Below are 16,975 nucleotides of genomic sequence, written 5' to 3'. Positions count from 1 at the left end.
GGAATATAAATAAGGTTAAGAGTGGACAAGAAGGTGTCAGATTGTGTACAAGATTATGAGGGGCATAGATAGAGTGGATAGGAAGGTACTTTTTCCATTAGTAAAGGGGTCAATACTCAGGAGGCATAGATTTAAGGTAAGAGGTAGAAGGCTAGAGGAGTTGAGGAGAAATTTTTTCACCCAGAGGGTGGTTGGAGTCTGGAACTCACTGCCTGAAAGCTTGGTTGAGTTAGAAATTCTCGTAATATTTAAGTAGTATTTAGATATTCACTTGCTTTGCCATAGCCTCCAGGCCTATGGGCCAAACGCTGGAAAATGGGATTAGTGTAGTCAGATCTTTGCTGACCGGCGTGGACACGATGGGTCAAATTGCCTCCTTCTGTGCTGTAGACGTCTATGAGTATAATGCTTGGAAGTGAGGTTATTTATATTGTTTCCACCACATGAAAGATTTTTTTTTTTTTAAATGGTGAGAAACTATTAAATGTTGGTGTTCAGAAGGATTTGGGTGTCCTTGTACATGGAACAAGAATCTCACATGCAGGTACAGCAAGCAATTAGGAAAGCAAATTTTATGTTGGCCTTTAATGCAAAGGCGTTGGAGTACAATGGTAAGGAAGATGTGTTGCAATTATGTAGGGCCTTAGTGAAACCTCGCCTGGAGTACTGTATACAGTTTTGGTCTTCATACTCAAGAAAGGATGTACTTTCCTTGGAGTGGGTTGCAATGACAGTTCACTAGATAAAGAGAGGGCTGTCCTATGAGAGGCTGGACAGAATGGACCTCACTGGAATTCCAGAGATTAAGAGAAGTGATCCCAGTGAAACACACAAGATTCTAAGATGCAACAGGGTAGATGCTCAAGGCTGTTTCTCCTGGTTGCAGCAGTGTTTCAGGATAAGGGGTCACCCATTTAGGTCTTGCTCAGAGGATTGTAAATTTGGAATTTCCTACCCAAGTGGGCTGTAGATGCTCATCTGTCGCATATACTCAGGTCTGAGATCAATAGATTTTCAGGCTCTAAGGGAATTTAGGGATATGGAGAGATTGGGTGAGAAAATTGAGTTGTGGCCAAAGATGAGGCATGACATGTGAATGGCAGAGCAGGCTTGAGGGGCCATATGACCTACTCCTGCGCCTATTCTTGAGACTTGCAGAATTCTAAGGAACTAGCAAAATTCTGTGACAGTAACCACTAACAACTAATTGCATAGCAACAGAGATTCTATTTAGTAAAAGCTACAGTAGCACAGTTAGAAACACAAAAGGCAGTGGTGAGAAAACAGCAGCAAGAAAATATTATAAACTTGGCGGATCATAACAGCTTGCATTTATATAATGCCTTTAGTGTCATAGAACATTCCAAGGTGCTTTACAGGACCATTATTAAACAAAATTTTCAGGTGAAGGTCGTTGTGTTAAGGAGCATCTTACAGAAGAGAGAAGTAGAAAGGCTAAGTGAGGGAATTCTAGGGCTCAAAATACTTTACTAAACCTTTTCCCGCCGAGCAATACCTACATACAAAATGTGTTTCCCCAGTAGCATCATAGAACCAACAGCTGCCCAGAGCACCTAGCTTAAAGTCACAGAATCTCCTTGAAAATAACTGATCAACACAAAGGACCAAGCAGAATCAAGAAGCTAATATTTATATTTTCAAAAAGCAAAATTAAATCTTCTCAGATGTCCCAGAGACTAAGTATTTTGCATTTGCACCTGCCTTCATGGCAGGAGACACAAAATGTTGTTCTTTCACAAATGCTACCCTTGTTCTGCTATTATCACATTCTACTTTCTTACCTTTATGTTACTATCAGCGCCTTTTTTAGCACTAATCACTACCATTAACATCCCCTTTGTCCTTTTGTTCATGACATCTTTGTCAATCTCTCCTTTGCCCCCACCTATCGCTGGCCTTCTATCCAGCTTCACCTGCTCCACCCCCCCCCTTAAACAGTATAAATTTCATCACATTTCTACTTCTCTTTAGCTCTGAAGAAGTCATATGGACTTGAAATGTTAACTCTATTTATCTCTCTCCACAGATGCTGCTAGACCTGCTGAGTTTTTCCAACATTTTCTGCTTTTGTTTCAAAATGCCACCCAGAATGACCATTCTATTGGAATATAAATACAATCTTTTAAATTAAAAAACAGAAGAGTCTGGGGAACATAGGGGTGACTTTTACAGCCTTTGCACCAGCATATTTGAAGGTTGTTGGGGGGGGGTCATGTAAAATTAAGCAGGTGACCTGCCCAGTGCCTTCCTGCCCACTCCCAAGCTGCCCCCTATATTACAGAGGGCAGGTAAGGCATCAAGCAGCCTGCCCATCCTTAGGCCTATTGAGGCCCTTAAGTTGTCAATCAATAGCCACTGAAGGACCTCATTCTACTTCTGCTGCAATAATACATGCAGCTAGGTAAGGAAGGACGGACGATGGGCAGCTCCGGCTAAGAGGCGGGAAGGGGGGGTGGCGGGGGAAGAGAGAGTGAGAGAATGAGAGAGAGAGAGAGAGAGAGAGAGAGAGAGTGAGAGTGAGTGATCTCCTGTGCCATCAGGACACACCCCAGCCCAAGATGGCATCCCAGGTTTTACTCCTCCCCCCGCAGCCTCTAACACCCAACACCCCTCCTCCTCCACCCCCCACCCCAGACTTACTTTTAAGTCTGGGAGACATCTTCCTTTTTCTTGGGACCTCCTGTGGTCTCAGCAGTAGCCACTATTTGCTTCTGGCACTGCTGGCCTATTAGATTGGCCAGCAACTCTCAAGGACAGGACATCTTGCCCGAGGGACAGAAGTCCCACTCTTACCTCATTAAGGCTGCCCCCAACATATTATAGCTGTGGGACCGCCAGATTTAAAGTTGGCAATCTGCCGACCATCTTTTCAACTAGGGTGGGAGGAACATGATCCCTCGTAAAATGTAAAATTCACCCCATAGTTGCTTACGGGATTAGTTAATGATCTTTCATCACCAGGATTTGGATTCAAATCTATGACAAGGGTTTTCTGTGAAACTGTTGAGGAATCTCCATTCATATCCGGATGGGGTCAATTTTATGTCTGTCACAATCCAATTGAACACTCGTTGTTAAATGACAAACAGGCTTAAGGATGGCTGCTGCAGGAAGTGGAAAAATGCTATCCTGGTGCCGTAGGGAGTGCCCTCAGGATTAGAGCTGAGGCATTTTTTTCTGACAAAAAGGTAGCTTTAGTCTGTATCCAGCTGGGAGTGCCTGATGCTGATATGAAGTGGCTGGAATGGAATGTATTCCATTCCCCAGCACAAACATTCCTTACCTTGAAGAAAGCAAAAAAAAAATACACAGTCTCATCCGACGTTTCGTGCACTCACCTGTGGTGCTCCAGGAGTGTCCAAGGCTAGTTCTGGCAAATCCTTCAGCAGCATATCAAAGGATTTTTCCACATCATTTGTAGTGAGCACTTTTCCACATAGGTCAGACAGAAGTCTGGAGGTAAGCTCACGGTGGCTGGCCTTGCCCTCTAAAGCTAGTGAAACTGCTAGCACTGGCACAGTACATTTCATTTCTCCAAGATTCAAATTATTCAGCAACTCCTATATAATAGTAAACACAAGATGTTAGCAAAACAGACTGGAAAAATTATGATTTAAGAAATGGGAGACTTGAGCACTTCAAAAATAAGAGAACTGTTCAAACAAATAATCTTGGGGGTGGGGGGTGAAATGAACTGTTAGTGGCAATACCTCATATATAGATGACAGATTCCCACAGAAAAGGCAAAAATAGACAATTTTGCAAAATACTGAAGAGTTCTGCAAACCAAATGGGGACTACAGATCTATAAAAACCTACTGTTTGGCACTGTGATCAGCAGCTATAAGCTGTTGTATATTCCTGACCATTCCCTCCAGAGCCTGGAGGCATTTTGGATAAAGGACCATGGAAACAGATGGGGAAGGTAGGAAAAGAAAACCATAAACACCATTAGAGTTTCAAAAGTGTTTAGTCTCTTTTACTACTGTTAACAATTTTGGGTTTTGGTAATGACAGCAATGGGAAGCTTTTATAACAAGCAGCATGCTGGGCACAAAACCACAGTATTAATTCAAGTTACCTTGTTTGGCTGAAACAGGTCTAACAACATACAGTAAAACATGACTGCACAAACATGTGAAATGGCTGTGCTGAATTTGCTTTTCTGTGTCTCAAAAACGTGGCTTTGGTTTTAAACAACTCCCATATTGGATGATATCCAAAATTGCTCATAATTTTGCTTTGTACCTTCTCTCTGGTCATATTCGATCTGCCCAAGAATCAGGAAGATGCCAAAGAATTTCCACATTAGGATAATCTTGATTGCAGCTTCAAGAAAAGTATTCTTATTGCTATGTGGCACTACCACCGCGCTTAATGGGATAGATTTCAAACAGATCTAGCAACTCAAGGCTGGGCAACCATGAGGCGATGTGGGCCATCAGCAACAGTAAAGTTGTACTCAACCACAATCTATAACCTCATGGCCGGCATATCCCCGACACTACCACTACCACCAAGCCAGGGAATCAACTCTGGTTCAATGAAGAGTGCAGGAGGGCATGCCAGGAGCAGCGCCAGGCATACCTAAAAATGAGGTGTCAACCTGGTGAAGCTACAACACAGGACCACTTGCGTGCCAAACAGCATAAGCAGTAAGCAGTACACAGAGCTAAGTGATTCCACAACTAACGGATCAGATCTAAGCTCTGCAGTGCTGCCACATCCAGTCATGAATGATGGTGGACAATTAAACAACTCACTGAAGGAAGAGGCTCCAAAAATATCCCCATCCTCAATGATAGGAGAGCCCAGCACATAAGTGCAAAAGATAAGGCTGAAGCATTTGCCACAATCTTCAGCCGGAAGTGCCGAGTGAATGATCCATCTCGGACTTCTCCAGAAGTCCCCGGCATCACAGATCCCAGTCTTCAGCCAATTTGATTCACTCCTCATGATATCAAGAAACGGCTGAAGGCACTGGATACTGCAAAGGCTATGGGCCCTGAAAACATTCTGGCAATAGTACTGAAGACTTGTGATCCAGAACTTGCCGCGCCCCTAGCCAAGCTGTTCCAGTACAGCTACAACACTGGCATCTACCCGGCAATGTGGAAAATTGCCCAGGTGTCCTGTACTCAAAAAGCAGGACAAATCCAACCTGGCCAATTACCGCTCCATAAGACTACTCTCAATCATCAGTAAAGTGATGGAAGGGGTTATCTACAGTGTTATCAAGCAGCATTTGCTTCGCAATAACCTGCTCACTGATGTTCAGTTTCAGTTCCACAAGGATCACTCAACTCCTGACCTTGTTACAGCCTTGATTCAAACATGGACATAAGAGCTGAACTCCAGAGGAGAAGAGGTGAGAGTGACTGCCCTTGACATCAAGGCAGCATTTGACCAAATGTGGCATCAAGGAGCCCTAGCAAAACTGGAGTCAATGGGACTGTAGGGGAAAACTCCTCATTGGCTGGAGTCATACATAGCACAAAGGAAGATGACTGTGGTTCTTGGAGGTCAATCATCTCAGTTCCAGGGCGTCACTGCCGGAGTTCCTCAGAGTAGTATCCTAAGCCCAACCATCTTCAGCTGCTTCATCAATGACCTTCCTTCCATCGTAAGGTCAGAAGTGGGGACATTTGCTGATGATTGCACAATGTTCAGCACCATTCACGACTCTTCAGATACTGAAGCAGTCCATGTCCAAATGTAGCAAGACCTGGGCAATATCCAGGTTTGGGTGCTACACAAGTGCCAGGCAGTGACCATCTCCAACAAGAGAAAATCTAACCATCACCCCTTGACATGCAATGGCATTACCATCACTGAATCTCCTACTATCAACATCCTGAAAGTTACCAGTAGCTAGAAACTGAACTGAGCTAGCCATATAAATACTGCGGCTACAAGAGCAGGTCAGTGGCTAGGAATCCTGTGGTGAGTAACTGACCTCCTGAATAAATTTTAAAAAAGCCATAATTTGGAATATATGGAAGGGAACACATACACAAGTAGACAGTTGAATGCTAAGCCCCAGATAAATCCAACTGAATGTGGCCAAAAGGCTGGAATAGCATATTTCCACGTTTCAGAGATCACAACTATCTCAACAGCCAGCAATAAAACAGGCATAAATAGCTTACTTCACAACTCAGTACTATTCCCAGAAAAGTATGCGGTTGTGTGTCCTGGATGTCATTTAACTCTCAATCATCACCACCAAAACAGATTGCCTGGTCATTTGTCTCACTGCTGACGACAGCATACTGCCTTTGCAAATTGGCCACTATGTACTTAGATTTTCTGAGATGTGAGAAGTGCAAAGGCAAGTGCAGATACATTTACTCCAATAAACAAAAGCAACTTGCATTTGTAAAACAACTTCAATGCAATAAAATGTTCCATGGTGCTTCACAAGAGCACTGACAAAATCTGACACTGAGCCAAGTGAGTAGGTATTAGGACAGGTGTCCAAAAGCTTGGTCGAAGGGCTAGACTTTAAAAAGCATCTTAAAATGAGGCGTAGAGAAGCAGAGAAGTTTAGGGAGGTAAATCCAGACTTAGGGCTTCAGCAACCAAAGGCATGGTCACCAATGGTGAGGCAATGAAAATCAGGGAGGCACAAAAGAGCAGATCTGGAGGATTGCAGAGATTTGGGGGTGAGGTGAGACGTGCAGAATGTAGGGCTGGTCGAGAGAGGGGTGAGGCCATGGAGTGAACATTAGAATGAAAATTTTAAATTCAAGGTGTGCCATCTGGATACCCAGGTAGGTCAGCAAGCACAGGGATGGGTGAACAAGACTTGGTGCAAGCTCAGATATGTGTAGCAGAGTTTTGAATGAGCTGAAGTTTATTGAGGGTGGAAGGTAGGAGGCTGGCCAAACTTGCCATCTGTCACCCTATCAATTGAATTCTTGGTAAAAGAACCTACTTCATATCTAGATAACTGACCTTTAATATTTAATCCCATTCCTCCAACTTCATTTGAAGAAAAGCATTTAAAATGAAAAGCTAAATCATACTTCTGATCATCTGTTTAGAATTGAACTTTTAAATTACATTTCTTCATGCAGTGATGGATGTGCATTTTGGACAGTTTATTCTCCAGAAGTCACAAATCTTTTACGAGCTCTACTCCCTCCAAAGGGTATATTAAGTTCTTGCCTGAGCCCATGAATTTACTACATTAACCTGGAAATTTGCAAAACGGTGGCCATAAATCTTTTGAAAACAGCAGCTGGTATAACACAGCAGAATTGTGAAATACTATGTCTTCTGCAATTGTAACAATCCTTAAAATAAATTATATCTTTAGGAAAATTAAATGAAAGGTATAAACCAACAGCTAGCCACAAAACAGATTTTGGTTTCTGAGGCAGTCCGTAACTCTGAAGTGCACAGTCTCACTTATGAAAAATAAACTACTTCATATCAACTAGTGACAATGTCTCTACCGCTTCTGTATTGCTAAATGATATTGCCATTGTATTTGATAGCTTCCAAATTTATTTATTATTTCCATAATTGTAAATATGTAGATTCACATTAAGAATAAAGAGTGACACAATAGAACTGCTGGATATCACTATCCTCCAATTTTTTTTTAGCATTCATTCATGGACTGTGGGTACCGCTGGCTAGGCCAGTATTTCTTGGTGGTGAGCCATCTTCTTGAACTGCTGCAGGTACACCCACAGTGCCTACACCAACCACAATCTTTGTTTTAACCAGATCGATAAGAGACTGGAAAACCCTGCTACAAAATCTATTTATTAAAAAGTAATGAGAGCCAAAACCAGCTTTAAGCATCAATATGTAAATTAACGTTTGTGAATGTGAAACTAAGACTTTATGAATTCGAAGATGGCTACCCAGCTCCACTGTGTATAGCTTCCAGAAAATGCCATTCGTTTTTGATTTTCATACAGCATTACAGTGCTAAGCAGTTAGAAAGACCTTATTTTGAACAACCACCATCTGTGGATAATTCAATCTGGGAATGGGATATTGAGTAACCATTAGGCATTAATATGCATTCCAGACATTTCAAAGACTAAATAGTACATTAAGCTGTAACAGAGATTGAGAGCAAGTTGCTCAAGCATAAAAGCGTGGGAACCAGGGTAGTCCTAAGAAAAACAGAACCAAATCAAGTGCTGGACCATTGGCAAAGAGACTACACTCACTGCTATCTTGCATTGTATGCTTTAACAGTAACACAAACCTTGCTTATAAAACTATATTTTTGTTGCTTGCACTTGCCATACACAGGGGCTCTGGTCTGATTGTGACACCCACATTTGTGGTGGGGATGTTCTCCCGAATGACCTCAGCCATGGCATTACACATCAGTGACTTGCATTTCTGGAGCAGCCTATGGGCCACCTGGAGGACCACACTTGAGAACCACAGGACAAGACAACCGAACATGCAGGCAGTGGAATGAGTCAACATGTTCCCTTTCGGGGGTTAAATTCTATACTTACTTCAAGACCCATGCCTTAAACCTGCAATTATTACCTCCTGTTGGTCAGTGGTGATACAATGATTGTGTGTGAAATTTTGAAATTCATTTATGAATAAAGCATTTAATTAAATAGTTGCTTCCTGCGCATGACCAATGCATTAATATAATCTGTTAAAATACTGAATTAAATGTTAGATAGATAATAACTATCAACAAGCTTCACAAAATATTAAAAGATATTTTTCAGTACTTGAGCAGCAGTAATGTGGATAGTTTTTTTCTCATCTCCTAAAGTATATGAGCAGAGGTAATGTGATTAAAATGAGTAAATATAGTGAAAAATAGCATGCCCTAAGCAAATTAAATAAACACAAAGTGTCAAATTTCCTCATGCTTCCACCCAATAATTCATTGGCGTTACTTCCTTTCCGTAAGGATCAAACATCTATAAAATCATAGATTCCTCCACTTTAAAAATCAACCTGTAGGGAAAATCTACAATGTTTAAAAGTAAAGAACCTTAACAATTCCAAAAAGCACCACTCATTTTAATATTCAAGTTAAATATCTGAATACGTACCAGAACCTCATTGGTGTCTCCATGTTCAAAGTATTCTTGTACAATTGGAGTCACGGTTTTCTGAAAAACCCCTTCATCTAAGGGTAGAACCACTGTTTCATACACGCAATTCTCCTGTTGAGATGTACAATAAAGCTAAAATCTTGACATCCAGTAAACTGATCCAAATTTCCTAATTCAGAATATTTGGCACCCTTTTGATGCTAGAGACACATGATGATCTGCTCATTAAAGAGGAGATACTGCTTGAATTGACATCAGTCACAGAACAGGAAACAGTTGCTTTAAACTTATGCTGGTTCTGTGGTTACTTTTTTTCTCATCTCCTAAAGGCAGCAAACTGTTTGTAGAGCATTTCCATAAATGCCTTCAACTTCCAAACTTTTCACTTGCGCTGGATTTCTGTTGCACTTGTCTAGTGTTATTAATGATGTGGAAAGACCGACCACAATTGTGCCCATCGTTAGGACGAGATAGTAAACCCATCCCTATTGGTCTTTTGAGGTGGATATCAAAGATCTCATGGCACTGTTCAAAAAGTAGGACGTCCTCTCCGTTTCCGAGTCAAAACTTCCCTCAACCAATATCCTCAAAACAGGTTAACTGGATGTACATCTCATTGCGCTTTGTGGGACCCGGCTGCGTATAAAACGATTATTACACAGAAATTGTGACAACACTAAAGCAATTCACTGAAAACATCTTGGGACATTGTGAAAGATATAATGAGCACTAGTATTTTTTTCCACCAAAATTCTGTGAAAGTCAATCAGCATTCCAGTCAATGTTCAGATTGGGGGCACTGAGACCAACTGTGGTGACCCCATCACTGACAGTTATGAGCTATTTCACTACAGGCCAGGGAACAACATACCTCAGTGACACTTGCAGTGCATTTACCCACAAAGAATTTTTGGGGAGTTGAGAGGTATGTGGGTGGAAAGCTAGATTAAACAAAGTGATCACATTTAGTATGCTAAATGAACAACTAGGTTCAATTCTAACCTCCACCTGTTTTCAGAGAGTCATCATCATCAGCACAGCTATGGGGGAACATTGGCCCTCACCCAGGACAAGGAAGGAGATGTACTTAGGGAGATAGGAGATCTGTTTCAATCTGACCAACTACGCAAAATATTTAAATTTATCCTACAAAATGCTTTAATGGCTAAAAAAGGAATAATGTAAGTTTGAAAAATGAGAGGAACCTATACATATACAGCTAACTGTAGGTTGTTTGATAAACCATGACCAACCAACAAGGCTTGAAAAAATGAATATCTGATGCTTAATATTCACATACCTGATCTTCATCATAATTGGGATCTCGGACATCTACTTCCTCCAGATCATACACCTCACCAGGCGTCCCCCAGACACCCTTACCTCCTGCTCCACCTACCAACAGAATTTGAATGTTGAATAATTTAAAATAAGAGAACAAATATGTACTTACCTGTTTTTTTTTAAAGCCCAAGTTCATGCAGGCTTTCAAAACTGAAATCACGACCATGGTTAAAAGAAAGCTAATTAGAAATTATTTAGATCCAGACATTAAGAAGAATGCTGACTGAAGTGACATTTGATGTCAAACAAATTATAGTAACTGTTAACCAATCTGAACATATTCTCCTTTGCCAGTTGCATTTTATTAGGTACAACCAGCTCTATAATTTTACGTGTTCCGAATGGAAAATAATTTTCAACTTTTGTTCCAAAAATACAAGCTCTGAATTTTTATTTTCACAGCATAAATTTATATTCAGGAAACTATAAACAAAAAAAAAATGTTTATTAGCCAGGTTTCCAACGATCTCCACTTCCCTGAAATAATGGTTACTTGATTCCTATCGCATCTTGTGCAGGATTAGTACATGGGCCGTACTAATATGGTTCCTGCAAAAATAATTACTATAGTAAATAGATAAATGTATCCCTGCATGGTTTTGACATGATAGGAATCCTTTGCATGGTTTTACATCAGATATAAAAAAAAATGTTCACAAGCATCTGTGGGTAACCCTCTTGAGCCGCAAGTGTTTCACAAGAAGTGTTATCTTTCTTCACTGGCTGGTGCAGCCTTGATAAATCACTTCTCAAATTTTTATGATCCTCTTGGTTATATTTATACACTGCCATTAACACTGCATTTTTCAGACAGTTGCAGTAAATAGTAAAGGACATACAAAAAATGTATTTTATGAACAATTCTCTACCCAACTATCCAATTTTTAGATGCTGCTTCCAATAATTAAAGCCAAGAGCCACTAATTATGCATGAACGTACCCATCAGTAACTTCTCCTATCAATACGAGAACAAGCTGCATTAAAAGCCTCTATTTCACTCCCAAAAAGCATCTGGCTTCCACTCACTCAACCACAAATTATGAACTCACCACTTAAGAAATAACAGATAAAGTTACACCCGATCATTTATGTACAACAACCTAAAAATCTCCACATACTTTTCCCTCCCCTGCTAACCTCCTCCACAGTCATTGCACTCATAATTCTGATTTACAATCTCAGCCATTTCAACAAAGTTCCACATTGGTTTAAAGTCCACAACGTATCGATTCATAGTCAAATGAGGTACATGGATGACTGATGAGGTAGCTAGAAATGTCTCAGATGGCATTTTGGGGTTGCAACCAAAACCCCAGTTCAAGATTCAGTCAGGATAGATAGTAATTAGTCTGCACTTAACTCATGCCGCACTTAATGTGGACAATAGGAGCAAAAAGTGAAAGTATTCGATTCCCACGACTGGATACCCCTTCCCACTTACAAATTCAGTTTGAAAATAAATATTAGCTGTGAGCACCTTGGCAACCAGATACATATTTTCTGGATTAGATTGACTGTGCAGATAATAGGCATATTCCTCATGGGATTAATCATTCATTTAGGTTAAATGACCAGGATGGAAAATAGATATCCTTCATATAAACTTTACCCACCACATCTGTTAGTATCAAATTACACTGTAGCTAATAGTTCATTTAGATTATAGTTGAGGTAAATGCTTTAATGTAAATAAGGTGATGCAAATACTTTGAGAAGCAGGGAACAGCACACGTAACACCTCCGAAAGCAAAGCTGCTCTTGGGCTGGGATTCTGTCGAGCCGATGGGGATCACACCCACCAGTTGGAGAACCAGGGAGGCCTGAGGGAATCAAATGCCTTTCAGGCACTTGAATGGCCACCAACAGGCCTTGCCTGCGATTGAGATCCCCCACACCATAAACCCGCCTGCTGAGAGCTGCTGGCCAATGAGAGGCCAGCGCCAGCAGGAACAGTGGCAGCTGGTGGCAATGCACCCACAAGCAGCTCAGGATCATTGTGTGATCCCAACCAAAGGTGAGTGAAAACAGGATGAGAATCGTGGGTGGGAGGCAAAGGCAGGGGGGCTTTCAGCAGCCACTCTTCTACCCGATGCCAGTTCCCTCAATTGGGCACAGAATGCCTGATCGTGAGAAATCCCCCAAGGAAGGCCGCTGGCAAATCCAACAGGTTTTGGTGGGCAGCCTTCCGCGGCCATGCTGCCTCCATTTAATCCCTGAGCCACCACAAAATTGCAGTGACCTCAGAGATAGTACGTGTCAATTGGCTCATTGACATCCCACCAGCAGCAGCCAGGAAAATTCCCACTGCAACGGGCTGCATTAAATCCAGCCACTGGTATCACTTGACGCTGGGTTGTTACTACATTTTGGCCACAAGCAGATTGCCTATACTAGCCAGCAATAAATCTCCAATTCTGGGATGGGCTACAGCCAGAATAAATAGAGCAAACTTGTCAAATACAAGATTCTACAGTATAAATGGGACAATGCAATTAGGCAAATTTCATATCAGTGATGGAAGCAAATCAGGCTGAATGCACAGGCTCAATCTCAGGCAGTTGTTCCCCAAAACCCTGTATCCTATTAAACTGGGGCATAATTTCAGAAACCTTTACTTAACACCTATAATGCATTTGAATTTTGTTGGGAATTAAAGAAAACAGCATGGGATGATTCTAACCCAGGCTACTTAAAAGCAAACTGCAGTTTTCTACTGGCCTCCTGAAAAGAATCATGAAATGCCACAATTTCCTGTAAGTACAATTCCTGCCAAGACCTAGCAATGACATCAGTTCTAGGCAGCCATTTTATGGCTGGCATCAGAGCAGGCATTCATTACAGGATCAACCAGAAGTTCATCCAAAGTAGGCTGAATAAAGAACCTAAGGTATTCAATTCATCTTTCAGACTTTGTCCATAGATTACACCACTGAAATCAATAACCTATGACTATCACTTCCTCCAGTGCTCTCCTTACCAGGCTGCCAAGATCCATCTCTGCTGTCCATGTCTTAACCCATCTCCCTCATCATTCACAGCCTCTATTCCCTAAAGCATCAAATTCAAAGTCCCTCTGCTCATCTAAATGCCTTGATTGCAGTGCCTGTTCCTACATAGACACAAGCACAATTAAGAAGTGGGAAGTCATGGAATAGCAGTAAAATTGGTGCACTGCTTAGTGGGATTAAAAACAGGAGCCATAAATTGGAAAGTGCAGTTGAAAAAAGTTACAGGAAATGTACCATATACATAAATGATATGAGTTATCTCATACCTACTAAATAAACATTGAAATAAAAAAATGTAACACATTTACAGTAAGGATTAAACTTAGCTAGCTTTTCCCAATGCAAAGAACCTGTAACCTATACCAAACCCCACTTCTACACTTAATTTTCTTATCATACTCTCACAAATTAAGGTGTCTTTAAGTCCCTGACAGAATTAAAGATTTGAAATGACAAGTTAATAAAATGCTTTAAAACAATTTAAATAAATGCTTGCTCACTTCAAAAAAAATCTAGCAGAAACATGTTATTTGAACTAGCCTGGTTCCACCCTCAACAAACTGAGCAGCAGCCAAACAAATAATTGCTGCTACATTGTACCTAGTCAGGCTGGGGCATGATTTCAATGAATGAAGCTGAATTTTAACTCCTTGTATACCAAGGCAGAATTAAAAGAAGCCATTCTCTAAATTTCAAGAAAATCACTTTTTTGTCATGACTAACATCCCATTACTCGACTTAAGTATAATAGTAAATAGCAGAGAGATAAAATACAAACCTAGAGTTTGTATTGTCGGTGTAGGAAGATGCTGAATCAGACCCCATCTAATGTGTAGAGTTCTGGTAATCTTATCATTGGAAAGATATCATTGCTCTCAAGATGCTTTAAAAACAAGCAAGGTGATTCCAGGCATCAGTCATTTCAGGTGTGAGGAAAGGTCAATTGAGTTAGGCCCACTTTGGAAACGCTGAAGACCATGACATTGTCAAACTATTGAATGGAACCAAGGTGATCCACGCAAATTATTCACCATGAAGATGATCTCAAATATCAAAGGAATACAAATTAAGAGCACAAAAGGAAGGCAAGCAGAACTAGGATAACAGAATTCTGAATAATGTTACCAAGAAAAGCCACTGAAGCAAATAACACTAGTAGCGTGCAGACTGCAAGATACATCAGTATCAAAGGATACCACTGAGGTTAATGGCCTGTTGTTTTCCTGAACATTGTTATGCTTAAAAAAAATGTTGCAAGACTTTACCTCAGCACAGCCCACATCTTCCTCCTCAAAATGTTCTGTATAGAAAGTGCATCCTTGAAAGTTAATCAGTTCCAAAATAAGACCTCAAGTACTTGCCTTTCTTGGGCAGTCCTCTTCCTTTCCCCATCCGTGACTTTCTGTCCAACATTTTCCCCTTCGGACTAGTGGGAATAATACTCCGACTACTTTCCCCATTATCACTGAGAGAATCTCCTCGTCCAGAATCCCGAGAAGAGTTCTTCCTCAAACGTCTCTTGGCTTTGGCCTTGAGGCGAGCTTCATGAATGGACGTCTCTCGTGATGTCCAGTTCCCATTGATTTCATTTGGCAGCATTATGGCTTCAGTTTGATCTTCATCTCCAGACAACATGTTACTAGTACTGTTGTCAAGTTCTGAAACAGCAAGTTGAGCCATTAAGTCAACAATGGTGTTCAACATTTAGTAAAAGTACAATATAAAGTGTACTTTTTAAAGGTGGCGACTAGCACAGAAAAACAATTAACACCAGTAGCAGCAAACACTTGCACCTGCAAGATCTCTGACAATGGGGAAATCTCAACATAGCAAATTATACACCCTACTTCGACTGACCTGCAGTATGCACAACTCCTGTGAGTTACATCATACACAGATATTGCCTGCAAACTAGCATACAAGCTATTCATCTGGTCTTCTGTCGAAAAGAGAAATCAAAGCACCAACATGAAAACAAAAAAATGGTGCAGACTGTTTAGAAGGGTGATTTGTTCTTACTAAAAATATCAAACTCTTGGATTTGGGTTATATGTAAATGGTACTAAGGACAACTCAAGTTAGAGTATAAGTTTGCCCTCTGCAACGGCTTGCAGCTCTCATCCTTCCATTAAGTCACATGAAAGTGTACGAAAACTTTGCTAGCCTTCACTGTACTCAACCTCTCTCTCTTCCTTTAAGATACTCCATATAACTTACCTATTTAGCCAAGCATTTAGTTACTCGTCCTCTGATTATGCGTTTGTGGAGCGCCCTGGGATATTTCCTACCTTAAAGGCACTACATAAATGCAAGTTGTTAATACATACCTTCCCTACTAAGAGTATGATTATGACTATTTACTACTGCAGCAAAGGACACAAATCTGTCAGAAGCCTTCTCGATATCATATTGTTCTTTCTTAAGCCATTCAACTGGCAATGAATTACATATACATATTCACATTTAATAAAGTCTAGACATGCAAACAGAATACTCAAAAAAAGCATGTCATCTGATAGGTAGCCCTCTTTCAATTGTAGCCTCTCCATCAGGACTTATCTCAGCTTTCTTCATTATAATGACACTACAGTCAATGCTCATGTTTTCTCTTGCTCTAAGCTTCAAATAGATCATCCCTTTTCCATCACTATTCACATCATAATGTTGAAATCAAAACTCAATCTTCTACTCACTCATTCCTCAAACTTCAAAAGTGAAACTTATCAGTTCCTCTCCTCCACGATTTTAAAATCCAAATGCCATCAAATTGTCCCATCAAATGGACTGCTCTTGCTCTATTCAATCTTGGTAGCTTTCTAAACTAATGAGCTTTTGCCTTTCACATTCCTTTCTCAGGTAAAAACACACAATAGACAATGCAGGAAGGAAACATGACAAGTGACTACAGCAGCAGTAAATTGGTTCCGGCACAAAAACTATACATAGGTTTATCTGCTCAAGTAAATTAAACCACAGGATGAACATATTTAGCAGTGTCATATTCAGAGCTTCATCTCTACCTGTTTTCATCATTCAAAGCAAACCTGAAATTGCTTCATAACTTTTGCTGATACTTCTCTTGATAGAGAGGTATTATATGTTAATATTTAATGTTTTTCAGGTTGCCTGCCTATACTGAGGAAATCAGTAGCACTATACCGCATGTCTGGCAAAGTTGGCATTCACAGGCACCAACGGTACACTCTTAACTATGGCAGTAAAGCTTTGGTAGGTTCTTAAACTGGTAAGCCAAGGTCAGATCTTCCATAACTAATATAAAACAAGGTGATAAAGGAGCCACTTCCCATGACTTATTAATTAAAATGCTAGAACACCAGGTTAATTACTTTTGTTCTATCAAGTTAAAGTTTGCTGAACAACAAAAATGGCAAATTCACACCCATGAATGTCAAAATCAGTCTCAGCTTAAATTTTAAGGACCTTGTTGTTCCAGGAGGAACAGTACAGCAATTGGAAATGCCTCTCAGTGAGAGAGAGTGGCAGGAGCAAAGGAGAAAGGCGAGGAAAGGAGAAAGGTAAAAAAA

The 16,975-nt window shown here is 40.6% G+C and overlaps 1 protein-coding gene across 5 annotated transcripts in view; it reads right to left on the bottom strand.

Moving 5' to 3' along the window:
- pdcd4b (programmed cell death 4b) overlaps positions 1–16,975 on the bottom strand; it is a 386,498-nt gene that overhangs the window by 18,937 nt on the left and 350,586 nt on the right. For 4 of the 5 annotated variants that reach the window (XM_078565178.1, XM_078565175.1, XM_078565177.1 and 1 more), the window contains exons 2-5: positions 14,792–15,088; positions 10,378–10,472; positions 9,075–9,188; positions 3,360–3,581 (exon numbers count right to left, since the gene is read on the bottom strand). In XM_078565178.1, the coding sequence (XP_078421304.1) occupies positions 3,360–3,581; positions 9,075–9,188; positions 10,378–10,472; positions 14,792–15,065 (705 nt within the window). In that variant the 5' untranslated portion in view covers positions 15,066–15,088. Of the gene's footprint in view, positions 1–3,359; positions 3,582–9,074; positions 9,189–10,377; positions 10,473–14,791; positions 15,089–16,123; positions 16,144–16,975 lie in introns of those variants that run through there. The other variant, XM_078565176.1, reaches the window with a different exon arrangement.

Source organism: Cetorhinus maximus, chromosome 20 (assembly GCF_964194155.1).
Source record: "Cetorhinus maximus chromosome 20, sCetMax3.hap1.1, whole genome shotgun sequence".
Lineage (NCBI taxonomy): Eukaryota > Metazoa > Chordata > Chondrichthyes > Lamniformes > Cetorhinidae > Cetorhinus > Cetorhinus maximus.
The sequence above is the reverse complement of the archived record's forward strand: the minus strand, read 5'-3'. Positions and strand labels throughout refer to the sequence as shown.